General features: G+C 37.8%; 1 protein-coding gene across 1 annotated transcript in view; it reads right to left on the bottom strand.

Annotated features, from left to right (window-relative positions):
* Positions 1 to 7,849: 7,849 nt before the first annotated feature.
* The window catches only part of LOC113680103 (allatostatin-A receptor), a 6,603-nt gene continuing 116 nt past the window's right edge, over positions 7,850 to 14,336 (bottom strand). The window contains exons 1-3 of the mRNA XM_089210335.1: positions 13,440 to 14,336; positions 12,152 to 12,316; positions 7,850 to 9,586 (exon numbers count right to left, since the gene is read on the bottom strand). The exon at positions 13,440 to 14,336 is cut by the window's right edge and continues 116 nt beyond it. Coding sequence (XP_089066461.1) covers positions 8,557 to 9,561 — 1,005 coding nt within the window. The 5' untranslated portion in view covers positions 9,562 to 9,586; positions 12,152 to 12,316; positions 13,440 to 14,336 and the 3' untranslated portion in view covers positions 7,850 to 8,556. The remainder of the gene's footprint in view (positions 9,587 to 12,151; positions 12,317 to 13,439) is intronic.

Raw genomic sequence — 14,336 nt, 5'->3', positions numbered from 1 at the left:
AAAACGTTTCTGGAAAAAGATTTCAGCCATTTTTCACAAAGGCGGGGCCAAGGAAATATTATAATATTATAACCAGGTGAGGATTCGAATCTTAGTTCTTCAGGTTTTTCCTTCTTTTTTTTCAGTGTAATCAAAAGAGCGAAAAGTCGACTGTATGCAGTACGGAACCAGTCCTACTGTCCTCCTCTCTTGAAACCTGATTTGTCATCTAACGGCAGTGATGGCAAATGACGAAAATTAATACCATGAGAAAGAAAAATTAATATTTCCAAATTAAAACATCTTCGGCCTTAAACAATCTTCCGATTCAAAACACTTTCGACGCGCTGATGAGGCAACATTGACAGGATAGATATATGTTATTTGCCGGCTGGGAGGTCCGTATGGTGAAAAACTGTGACCGAGGTCTTGAAAATACTGCCCGAGGCCGTGGGCCGAGGGCAGCATTTTCAAGACCGAGGTCACAGTTTTTCACCATACGGACCGACCCTTAGCCGGTAAATAACATATTTATTGTTTTTTAAACTTGACGAAATTCTTTCCAAAAGAACCCGAATGATTTAGGGCAGTAAATACGGCAAGATCTTCCATAAACTGAACAATTTTTGAGTGAGTAAATGGTAGTTAAAATAGCGGTGATGCAAATTAAAGAGAGATGCATCAGCGAAACATTTTCATTTCCGTAACGATAAAGATGATTTAAAAGGCTTCCAAACAAACTTTGAAACATTATTTTTACAAGTATCTGCCACAATCTGACACCTGTCAATTAGAGAGCGCGTAAGAAAAAAAAAGCGCAAGAAGATTTGAAAAACAACGGAACTAGTTTGGCAAGGACTGTCACGACAATGTTTTCTTCAAAAACAATCAATGATATAACGGAAAGTATTATTCACTCTCATCGACGATTCATTCATGTACGAAGATTTACCTCTGTTCATTAAGTAAACGGCGAGGAAAGTAATTGTGAGTAAATTCAAATTTTTTATTTTGAAGTTGTGAGAGTTTGCTCGTTTGTTTGCTGCAACGGCGTGTGTAAATCTGGTCTTTCCTCCACAAAAACTGAATTCGAACGGCACACTCCAACGAGACCTAAGGGGATTTGATGCGGCCTTTTCTCAATAAATTCCTTCAGTTTCTGTTGTGCAATTTATGGTCCAAATGTCCAAATTGAACGGACTTTGAAAGACTCACCAAGAGCGTATATTTATTGTCGAACTGAAATTAAAACTTCGCTCGCTCTTTTACTACGAACAAATTGTTTGAGAAAATTCAGACATTAAATGAATGAAAGTTCCATTGTTCAGTTTACCTGTAACCAAATACCTCACGTTTTAACTTTCTAAGTACTTTTTGTGAATGATTAAAATCAATTGCAGACGGTTTTTAGGCCGCTTGTCAACCGACGTAATGACACCATTGCCTATACAAATTCATTCTGAAACCAATATTTTTTTGTCAACTAAATTGATTTGAGAGAGAGAAAGAGAGGATTCATAAGTCGGCTTGAGGTAGTGACCGATGTGTTTGCTTAAAAATACTGCCCAGCGGGCAAAACGAGGTATATTTATGAAAAATGGCAACGAAAGTTGAGATGTACACGGCGACTCACGAAAGCGTTACCGTGGCCCGTGGGCAGAGATAGGAAAATACTGACCGGGTAAAGAACCAATCAGATTGCAGGATTCGTTACCGTGCCCTCTAAAAAAACAATAATTATAATTATCACACACATACGATCCTAAATAAATAGGTGAAAATTACCAATATCAAATGTGTCTTCCACTCATAATGTTTTCACAAACCTGTATTTAATTTCTCTTGCACTTTTTAAAGGTTTCTTACTTCAAGGAGAGAGGCCGTCCAGTGAATCCACGATGCGTGAAGATTCAAGCATGGAGCTTGCTGCGTAAAATTCAACCAATCACAATTGGTTCATATGTCAGCGTGCGTTCATCGAGATATGAAGCATGCGGGAAGTTTGGAGAGCACGAAAGATGCATAAGAGTTGCTCGAGGCGTAGCCGAGAACCAATTCTCTTATAACATTTTCAACCCGAAGGAAAATTCTTTTCTCGAGGGATGTGTTTGCTGACGTCATGAGCGTGTACAATAGGGATATGAAGCACGCTCGCACAATTGAATTTGATTAGACAAATTTACTAGCTATGTTATAAAACACCTTGATGGCATCTTTCTTTCAAATTTTTACAGTTTTAATTTCGAATTACGTCAATTCAAATTGTTTCATTTTTAAATTTGGCCTATTATGTTTTGATTGCGTGGTAGCATACCGTACCCTTTTTTTATACAAATTACTGAAAATATGTTTACTTTTTTACATGCTACAATTTTTGCGTACAGAATACCTGCGCCATCACTGTGGATATTTTTAAAAGACTTATCAGTTTTCAAAATAACTGAAAAATGTTCAATTTATTATTATTTTTTATTTCGTATGTATTGCGTGGTAACACGGTTTTCGTTAAGACTTTCATGTGATCAGAATTTTGGAAAATATGTTTGCATGGTTAAGTTATAGTTACAGCGGGTTACAGTGGGTGTCTTATGTAGCTTTTCCGATCTGTCTTTTCGAATCCAATTGGTGAAACTCTTACATCTTGTCTCCTCGTTCATTTATAATATTTACAGTCCTGGATCTTAAATCTCCAATTCCCTCGCCAAATAGTCCCGAATGTAAACATTTCGTTATTTTCACTAACCCGAAAACGTATTTCAAATTTTTAATCTAAGATGGCCTTCGATGGTTATTTTACAAGTTCCATTGAGGAAGCCATCCCAGTTTAGATTCAAACGTGATTCTGGAGACTGCACCTGATTCAGGGTAGTATTTAAATGCAAGCAGAACATGACAAATGCTGATCACAAAATAGAATAATAAAAGTCTCTTCCTTATAAAAAAAATTAAGTAAAAACTTCCTTAAAATTTCCATTTTAGACGGATAACGCTTTCCGGGTGTAAACAAGAAATGAGGAAACCCAAACTAAATCAATATTTTGTGAAATCGAACGCCAAAACACATATTGACAATGATTGGTTATCACCGGATTATATCTTCCGCCTACAGTCTGGGTGAACGTGTCTGACATATGAAAACCTCTGCTGCCCTAAATGGAGACCAGACAGTTCTAGTTGATGATGAACAAATTGTTATTTTTAGGTAATGGTGTAGTACATTATGGCGCATCAAATCTAGATCAAAACATAACTGTAAAGTAGAAGAACACCGCTCTTCTGACGTTACGTTATTATCTCAAGTGCATCCATAACTCGATATACGCACAGCTAAAAGCAAAAGTATATTCTTTTATAACAAACAGAGCGACAACAAGTATCTGCGCGAAGAAGCCTTTTATTGTGATAGAGTATAATTGTGATGTTTTTGGTTTTGGTAAATTCCCAAGGTTACAACAATAAAAGCGGAAATTTTACCTCTGAAGTTATTAATGACCAATTGGTCACCTTTTTTGGTTCCCAGTGAATGTCTTTTGGCCAAAATTTGCTGCAGCTGGTCTTCCGACAAATTCGCGAAACGTGCAACTTGCGAGTTTTTTTCGGCTTTATTTCTGTTGCTTGTTGGATGAGGACCTAAAAGGTCAATGCCGATAGAAAAATTGGGCAGTTCTTCGCTGGTTTCTTCCATATTTCAAAGAGAAGGAGAACTGCACTGCAGCTTAACAGGACGGAAATCTGAAGCCATGTAAAATGCTCACGTCATTGTTCATAGCGGCTCAATAGGACTTATATAGGGCAAGCACGCACGCTAAGCTATAATAAAGCGTTTTAAAATGTGACTGATTTCTCGGGGTTTTTCCTTAAAGGTAAATACTGACGCAGTTGCTTCGCTTGTCTCTCGATCCGTAGACGTTTCAACAAATTTGTATAATAAACTTTTTAATTATCTTTCTCAGGATACTTACTTAAAGACAGGACTGACCTCAACGAAAAAATATATCGATCACCTTCGTAAACAGGATGTTTCAAATTGTCAGCTTCATAAAAAGTTGGTCCATGCTTAGCGTGCGTAAATCGAGGTTTATATAATAAGCTCAGTTATGCACGCGTTTTAATTGGTTCTCACTTATAATTTATTGGAGGACAGACGTATAGATGACGTCATCATTAAAACTTCTTTTAATTCTTTATTATATAAAACAAATAGATTCCAAGTTGCCGTGCGTCTGTTCAGTAATAGATCACAGATGACGTCAAAATGTGGTAAGAACAAAAAAGTGGCACACGAGGCGCAGCCGAGTGTGTCACTGATGACACACTCTATTTGTTAAATGGATGTACGCGGGAAGTTTGGAGAGCACGAGATACCTCTTGCTAACCGAGCTCGAGGGCAAAGCGCATAAACCAGGTTAGTATTTACAGTTAGTACTTATGTTATAAACCAACAAAATTTTCTGAGGTATCCGCATCTGGCATTGAAAGGAGACGTGAGATGGACGAAATACGTACAGAGTGGTTAATGACTCTGCCACGTATTCCAGTATTTTTGACGGCCTTGGAAATAAATTTGCCAAATGGCTCTTTCCTAAAGAACTTTTTATATACCAAACATCATAACCTGCTTTTTGCTGGAGTTTACTGCGACGAAAAACGATTTATTTCGAGAACAGTGACAATACTCTGACCTAGTTTGGGCGGTTAATGTTACTGATAAACTACTAAAATGTATGCAAAAACGTGTATTTCACGACACTCAACCAAACATTACCAAAGGGAGAAATTGATTCATCGAGACGTGCCGTATCTGTATAGCATAAATATAACTACGCAAATTATGTATTGGAGATAATCCGGCATCAGAGCGAAATGACCCACTTTTCGGCATAAAACTTTATCGTGAAGGATCATGCAGCGGGATTCTGAATTGAATGACCTAATAATGGTGTTATTTACTTTATCATTAGGGTACTTTAATATGCATCTCCACAACTTTCGCAGTCTTTCAGGATTTCTGGACAATCTATTTCCCTTTGAATAGGCCATTTTACAGTTGTGTACTTAATTGCCAAGCCTTTGATTTGAAGTGAGGCTGAAGGTGACCTTGTTAACACTTCGCCATCGTTTGATTAATATGTGCACGTTTTTTTTTTTTTTTAAGCTGAATCTCTATCACAGTATATTTGCGTTTCCTGTTATGCCAAAAATAAAATCAAAAACACAAAGTCAAAAGAACAGAATAGGTAACAAAGGCCAGGAAATCAACTGAAAAAATTTTCTGTTTGGGATTCCTCGGTACTTCAGTGTTTCCCTTAACCCTTTCACACCCAAGATCTCATTAGTTATTCTCTTTTCTGTTTGCCCTACAACTCCTATGATGTTAGCTCTGAGAATTTGGTATTGGATCAACTAATAGTCCCCTAGCTGATATATTTTTCTCATCACTTGCCTGTTTGATATTGTATTGATTTGGTAAGGAGAAATTCTGTCTTAGTCACTCATGAGAGTTAAAGGGTTACGTAAGAAAAGTTTTATAACCATGCATCATTGCATACAAGGATTTTCTATACATTTCTCGCGATGAATAATAAAATGGTAGTCCGAGTAACTTCGTTAGTTGTCCATTGTATAACCTTCCATAAGGTTCAATGACAGGGAAAACTAGCTTCTGAGTAGACCCACCCTAACAGGAGGCACCAAGACTCCTGGTTGTCTTCTTCTTTATTACATTTTCTACAGCTAACCAAATTGTCTCTCTCTTTTATTCACTCTAGTGCACGCTCTAAAGTACCTTATTAGTGAACATGTGCGTAATGCGCTGACTGTCTCTACAGAGTTTAACCCCTTGTTTAAAATTCTGACCTGGTCAAATGTATTTTTTATACAAGTGCACTAAACACATCCAAACATGACCACCGACGAACGTCTTCGTTCGAGAAACAAGCCTCATAAATAGAGTCAGCACAAACTATTGTTAATGTTTAAATAACGAGTTCAACCTTGCGGGCTTCTAAAATTGATAAGACTCGCACAACTACTATACAATAATCAGCTAAAATTTTTTACGTGTGAAATTTAAAAAGCTGAAAATAATGTTCTCAACACGACCAGTTTAGAAACAAAATTTCAAGTTCGAGTAATTGCACAACCAGAGGAGAAAGGCAACAATGAAACTTATCGTAAGGGGGTGAGACTGATACAATCTTTGAATACTAACCTTAAAAAACCTTGCATCGTAATAGCACTTCGCAACACTCTCTTTTTCCATAGAGGCCTTTTCAAAGGGAGGTCGCATCTAAGATCTCCTTGCATTTACTTAGCAGTACTCAACAATTTAATCTGCAAGAGCAGCTTTCAGAACATAGCGATCGGGAACTACGAAGGCAGTGACGTTCTGTGTATCGCAGAGAAATTAACTAAAAGAGGACCTTTGGCTAGAGTGTTTGGGGCTCTAAAATGCACAACTAAATGAGACCTAAAACCTATATTTAACTCGCCAAGATTACACTTAATTAGACCTGAAAGCCATGATGAATATTTCAGCAAGAAACAATAACAAGGTGATACTAGAAAAACCTAATGTGCCTTCGTTTCAGAGGTACATCAGTCAGGGTTTGCTGACACATTTACAGGTTATATTGTTGCTGCCATCCTCGGAGAAGTAATATTCCGAATCACCCTTTCCTGCTATAACAATAAACTGCCTGACTGGAGGATTAAAAATTAAACCGGCATTTTCAAAATCAGCTCCATCTTCATTTGCCAGAGGTATGCAATTAATGGCCTCTCCTACGAATTTGATATTTGTTTCATCGTCTTCACTGAGACGTTCCTTGTTTTGTATTTTTTTTCGACCTCTTCTCCAAGGCCAATCACGGTTATTTCCTTTACGAGAATTCTTATTTTTTCTGGATAATCCAAAAATGATATCGATCTTATCAATATTGGGAGAAAATTAAGATGGCTAGAGGAAAAAAAACGGTAACAAAGGCAACCCACATGTACCAGAATCGCCGGGGAGTCGAATCCAGGCCAGAAATACATAAGATGAGGCGTGCTCCTACTCCTCCTACTAAGGGTCACATAGTCTCTCCCATCTCCTCCCCCCTCGAAAGTTTCCGATGAATATTCAAGCAAATACTGATTGCCGATCTTATCAGTATGCTGGAGTGGCTTGTAACGCAGCTCCGTAGTTTAAAGCACCATGGGAAGGTCTGATGTTCAAATTCTTAACGAAGTCACAGATTATCTTTTTCAGGTTCCCAGCTGCATGTTCGTTTTTAAATAAAGTGCATATTTTCTTATGGTATTTTGTCGAGGGATTACCGAGCTCCCCTTGAAAATCTCATTTTATCCTATTGTCCCCATTTTGTCCCTATGACACTTGAAACCTAAAAACAAAATTAACGCCCCATAACACAGAGCTCTTACTTGAAACTATCATTGTGTGCCTCAGAATTAAAGAAAACTGTGAGGAACGATTGGTTAGTATCGATGAGAAAATAATGAATAAACAAAACAAATTAGTATATAGCGGACAGGTGAATTAGCTACTTCGCTAATTAGCTAGATCGCCGGTAATGACTGTGAAATACCTCGTTTCACAACGCCTTTCTTCTCATTATTATTAAAATCAAAACATTTGCTGGATAGTTCTGAAAATTGAACTCTATTTCTCTATATTCTTCTCAGATGTCCAAGCCCCTGAATATTAGCTTCATTTTCTCTTTCCTTTTCAGTTGCTGTTGTTTTTTATTTAAAATTATATTATTTCAGAACAAATTCAGACAAAAAAAAGAAGAAATATTGCAGCCTTAAGAGAGATCGGGTGGCCAAGTGGTTAGCGCGCTCCATTCTAAACGGAGTAAGACGATTCTTGGTCCATAAGTATTTCTTTTGCTTTAATTGTGTATGTCATAACCGGAGGCTCTTACAAATCTCCTTTCAGAACAGCTAATTATAATCTGAAATAGTGAAAATTAAATTATTATCGCGAAAACGGTATGCAAATACACTTAATTAACGCTACCCGGAGCACTGAATAAACATGTCAGTGTTTCCTTTTTGACCAATACCCCATAGGGCTCTCATGCTCATTTCAATCAAATTGGAAAACAGATGTTGTAAATAATCAAATTCTTTAAAAATACCAACCAGCAGGGGGCACACCAGTTGGCTGTATACAAAGTGAGTCAAGGAATCGACCCTACGGAAAAACGAGAACAAATCCAGCAAGTATTAGAGTAGAGGGCTTGCACCCGTGACCACCAGATCACTAGTTCAGCACCCTCACCACACTGCCTAGAACATCGCAGAAGCAATGCCAGTATGCTTCTTCCTATAGTTCACTATCCCACGGATCCCCTTTTTTATTCTTACCAGCCGATAGAACGGTTCTTGTCGAAATTACTTGCAATTATTAATTTCTCATCAAATTACTCGGATTACTACAGTAACTTTTCTGAAACCGTATACAGGTGTTTGTATTATATCATATAATTAGTAATACGCAAATCCGTTTTAAGCGAGTTCCTATCTTACAATTACCAAATTGGTAATAAAAGTTTCATGTTATGAGAGGGATTATATTGTTGATTCTTTCTGGATTGCTTCATCTTCAGGTGGTAAGACGGCATCTGATGTTTTGATGGTGAGACTTGAAGGCAACCGGCTGCTTTTTCTACTGACGATCCTAGTAAATGCTGCGTTTATCTTGGTGCTCAGAAAAATGTACAGCCATGGGTTAACGGCACTGTTGGCGTGTCCAAACCAGAAACAAACAAAGCTGACAAACGGCTGTAGCTGAAACTTTGATGCGCGAATGACGATCATCATGTGGACCACTTGTGGTGGGAGCCAACAAAATGCAAAGGCACAGGTAACAATAATGAGCATCCGAACCACTCTCCTCTTAAAGGTTTCGAGTTGCGCTCGATTTCCTCCCAAAGTATTTACTCCAGGTGCAACATGGAACCATAAATTCCATGCAGTAATGGTATACAGACAATAAATAACGGCCAAGGGGATGAAATAGTTGACGACCAAAAGGAGGAGGTATATTCCTCGTAGAGCCCTATCTGGATCACCCAAGATGTAAACAGATAGCATGCAATAGGAAGAATTATTGTAGTCCTCCACGGTTTGAATAACAAGGAAAACGGACATGGAGACCAGTGAGCCGATCCAAATAAATGGAACGGTTAGTTTAGGCTTTCGAAACCAAAGATGGCGTCGGAGGGGATGAACGATGGCACAGAACCTGTCGATTGCCATGAAAGTCAGGCAGAGGATGGATGCTGTTAAAGTGACGTAGGCAGTGTACACAACACCTTTGCACATGACTTTTCCAAATACCCCCGGGATCATCCACAAACCGTCTGTATATATAAAGGAAATCGACCAGGGCATCACTACCAAGGTTACAAGCAAATCAGCGATAGCCATGTTGACGAACATAAAGCTTGTCAGTGATCTCACTTCAGGCTTCTTGCACACGATGTAGACGAGGAAACTATTCCCTGCAAACGCTGCGAGCATCGTGATGGCGTAGAGGACTGTGATAACAATCCACTCGGTATCTGGTTTCATCTTTAGTTCCCTGTTTTTTCTGTTGCTAAAGTTTAATAGGATAAGACTGTTATTACTGAATAAAAAATCAGTTAAGGGAACACCCTTGGCCCCCTAAAATCTTATTCAATACCAACCTGGGGTATGGTGAGAGGAATCGATTGTCAACTAAGAGGAAGCAAAACATTTTTAAAGTAAAATTTTTTTAAAAACTAAGCTCACTTTGGTTGAGTCGATGATATTTCAGGACGTCACTGGAGCTATGAACAGGAATGGAAATACTGGAAACAGGAAAAGGAATGCAGCAGGACATTTTGATTTTCTCCATAAAAAACCCTAATAAAAAAATCTCAGGGTGCGTTCCTTTGTGAGAATCCGGATCAGGATTTCTGATCAGCGGCGTTCCTTTTGAGCAAATCCATTTTTAGATCAGTGATCTATCCAATCCACTCTGGACAAGGATTCATCGGTTCACTGATCTGCGCGATCTAAATACGGATCATTGGATAACTGATCCAACGCATTCCTTTGAGCGAAGGATCCGACATCAATCATTTTTAAACAAGTAGGTACCTCATATATTGACCGGAAAGATTATTGGCAGTCGCTCCACAAATTCTGCGATAAACACGAACTAAAATCGATTTTGTAATGTTAAATCGATCGGCCATTGATCGCAGGCATTCAGGGTTCCCAAGTATCCATATCGTAATCAATATTTGCTTCTGTTTTAATTCCATCGTTTGAGGTTACCGTGAAAAAATGTGTTTCTAACGAATAGTGCTTGCTAAAAGCCCATGCAGTAAGACGAGTCATTCAGGGAAGAGCTCAATAACCCACGTGGATACATAAATCTTAAAATAGCGCACTTTTTGGAATTCCATGGGAGCTCGTCTAAAACCCCGTTCCTTGCATGCACCGTGATCTGTGTGATCTTAGACCACAAATCCAATAAACAATAAGATTAACTCAAAAAGGAGACTTTGTACTTTCTCGCGAGTCTTAGGGCAGGTTCTCCGTATTTTAAAACTTATTTTAGTAAGTAATTAGCCACGTGGTCTCACGAACAAGATGACAAACCAAAGAGAAAGTTACCTTCGGTGGAATGAACAATTTTAAAGAAAGAAAATGTAGGAAAGTGAAGACAATCTAGGGAAATAGCGAAATTACGTTTTACGCATGTCATTTTACTTCTTTGTGAATTTGTCGGTTTGTTCTTGATCATAAGCAGCTGTGAATCAATGACAGACCTTAGTGGGCTCTATTAGTTTGACAAAAAATAATGCACTGTGCAAATAACACGCAATTAAGTTTGATAAAAAAATGATAATTTAACTTTAAGTCAATGGCGTCTTGCAACGCAAGGTTTGTTATTTAGAACTCTACGATGGTTGATCGTAACAATGCACAGAAAGTGGAGACAAATTCCTCCAAAATTTGTTTCCTTAGACTGTGTTTTCATAGCCTGCATAATCATGGGAAAGCACACGTCACATTTCGGATCCCTTTAATGTCAAAATTCTGTTATGGAACCGTCGCCTTCAAATCAATTTTATTTTTACCTCATAGCCCTCCTATCGAAGTTTAATTGCATGTAAATGATCCCACGTATTTTTGACAGGTTCATGATAATGAAATAATGAGACGGTTGCAGCTTCACATTTTCTAACCATTTAAGTCGAGGAATACAGCTTCTTTTTTTAGTTTTTGTTAAGATCATGTCGCATTAGTATCAAAAGAAGCAGCCAGAATAAAAGTTTTTTGCATGGCGCTATACAATAAGTATAGGAAATGCTTTTTTGAGAAATTATCCTCAAAACCAGCATCTGCGAAATAATTTGACGCTGAACAGCTAGGACAACCCAATTATTTATATCCAACTTTTTTGAAGACAAAAACGTATGGAAGGTTTCTTTGCTTTTTGCTCAGGCGCAAAAGAGAAAACTTGGCGAGAACGAAAGCTAATTCAGTAAAAAAAAATTCGCATGAACACTCTTTCGTTCAGATGCAAATTGACATAGGATCTTTAGCATAATAATCTATCTTACAAGAGACATTAAATTTTAACAAGATATTGCTCCAGTTTGGGCCTTCGCCGCTAGTACTTGTATGGTTGAGTAAGTGTTTGAATAAACTTGGAACATAAGCACAAGCTCCGCTTAACAAAGGCGAAATATTGCAAGTCTCCGTAGTTAGAGCGGCACGTGAATCGTTTTATTGAATGTAGGATTTGTATGATTGAGGAATCATTGGGGTACCAAGAAGTAGACCTCTTCACAAGAAAATCCGGCCGAGAAACTGAACTATATTTCAACTATCGTCAGCGACATTTTCATTTCCACAAAAAAGATAAGCTCATGGTATGATCAAATTACATCATACGAATGAAGCTTACATCACTTAAAATGAGTTTAATGTGGCCGTGCAGTGTTCAAATGACACAGATTTATCAACACAGGTAATAAAACGACTCTCACGAAAACAGACAAAACCGCACAAACCATGCACAGGGTAGCGATCTCTAGCCATTTGGTCGTTAGCTGAGACGACAGACATTTTCATTTAAGATACTTAAAAAGATATTCATTGGAAATAATAGATAGTGACCTACCTAGAGTATCTTGACAATAGACAACCAACAGCAATCCACCGTCGATGGTGTAGCAAAGATCATTCGTAATTCTGTCGCGACTTATGACTCATCCGAGAAAGAATCTTGATTTTATGATTAGATCTCAGACTCTTCACGGGCATCTGTAATTTATATGTGATGGATCTGATAGAAAACAAGATAACGCGTGAGAAGACATTTTAAGCTCGAGTGGAGTGACGACTGTAAAAAGTCCGCCTCTCTGCGCAAGCGCTAGACAGTAATTGGTAAAAGAGACGGATCCTAGTGAATTGAAGTCCAGACTTTGTACTAGCTTTGACCAAACACAAACAATCACGTCCACTCTGACTCGATTTGTCATTACACTCTATAATAAATTTCCTTTGTAAGCAAAGCTTGAATTTTTGACACTAGCTAGTTAGCTGAGTGGAGTCTGCGGTGAAGAAAAGAGATATAAGCGATCCTCGCAGCTATGAACACAACTGAACCGGTAGTTGAGAAAGGAGACCTGAAAAATTAAGGCCCGTAGGGATTTGAACCCCTGACCCCTGCGATACAGTTGCAGCGCTCTACCAACTGAGCTAACAAGCCAACTGGGAGCTGGTCATTTCTTCACCGCAGTGCACATATAAGGTTTTTCATATATTTCCAGTCATTCTCCACCCCTTGGAAGGTTTATTTGGATCCAACATTATGACCAGCTATTATGACCGTAGTGATTACTAGAAACAACTGAAATTTGAAATTTTTTGCTAAAACATTTGCCTCATTTTCTTTCATAAATTCGACAAGTTTCGTAAAGCCAACGAGGCGATCTTTTCCTAGAGGGCATAGGTCCAAAGGGAAGCAAAAATACGAGAAAGGCTTCTATGTCTGACTGCTTCTGTTAAGTTATACACCTGATAAACACTCGCTATAGTCTGCCATAACTTTGTTGTGGGCACTGACCATCAACAAATTTATTTCCTCTTTTCCCAAGATATGCAAATTATAACGTCTGATAACATCTGCATTGGATGCATAAATCAGTCGAAAAAGTCTCTGAAAAAATATTTAAGTCATTTTTGTTATCAAACGGCAAGTGATGGAAAATGACGAAAAGTAATATCTTGAGAAAGAAATATTTCTAGAATGAAAACATCTTCTGCCTTAGACAATCTCCCGATTCAAGACACTTTCGACGCGCATTGACGGGATGGTTGTAATTATCACATATTTACAATCCTAAATAAATAAGTGAAAATTACGAATATCAAATGTGTCGTCCACCCATAACCTTTTCACAAACCTGTATTTCATTTCGCTTGCACTTCTTAAATGGTCCTTACTTCAAAAAGAGAGGCCGTCCAGTGAATCCACGATGCGTGAAGATTCAAGCATGGTGATCGCTGTGTAAAATTCGACCAAAACACCTTGATGACATCTTTCTGTCAAATATTTACATTTTCAATTTCGAATTACGTCAATCCAAATTGTTTCATTTTTAATCTTGTTTCCTATTTTGTTAAGATTGCGTTGTAGCTTTCCGTACCCTCGTTTTGTTATACAAATTACTGAAAATATGTTTATTATTTTCTATGCAGCTATTTTTTCGTGCAGAATGCCTATGCCATTACTATCGATATTTTTAAAAGACTTATCAGTTTTCAAAATAACTGAAAAATGTTCAATTTATTATCTTTTTTTTTTTTTATTTCGTATGTAATTCTTGGTAACATGGTATTCGCTAATACTTTTCAGTGATCAGAATTTTGGAAAATATGTTTACAAGGTTAATTTATTGTTACAGCGAATCACAAGGGGTGTCTTATGTAGCTTTTCCGATCTGTCTTTTCGAATCCAACTGACGAAACTCCCATATCTTGTCTTCTCATTCGTATATAACATTTACAGTCTGGATCTTAAATCCCCAATTTCTTGCCAATAAATCCCAAATGCAGAGAGCCATTTTTCGAAATTTTCGTTATTTTCACTGACCCAAAGACGTATTTCAAATTTTCAATCTAAGATAGTTCCAAGTTCCATTAAGGAAGACATCCCAGTTTAGATTCAAACGTGATTCTGGAGACTACACCTGATTCAGGGTAGTATTTAAATGTAAGCTGAACATGACAAGTGCTGATCACAGAAAAGAATAATCAAAGTCTCTTCCTCATAAAAAATTAAAGTAAAACATTCCCCGAAA

The sequence above is a fragment of the Pocillopora damicornis genome, chromosome 6 (assembly GCF_964200805.1).
Source record: "Pocillopora damicornis chromosome 6, jaPocDami1.2, whole genome shotgun sequence".
In the NCBI taxonomy this organism is placed as follows: Eukaryota; Metazoa; Cnidaria; class Anthozoa; order Scleractinia; family Pocilloporidae; genus Pocillopora; species Pocillopora damicornis.
The sequence above is the reverse complement of the archived record's forward strand: the minus strand, read 5'-3'. Positions and strand labels throughout refer to the sequence as shown.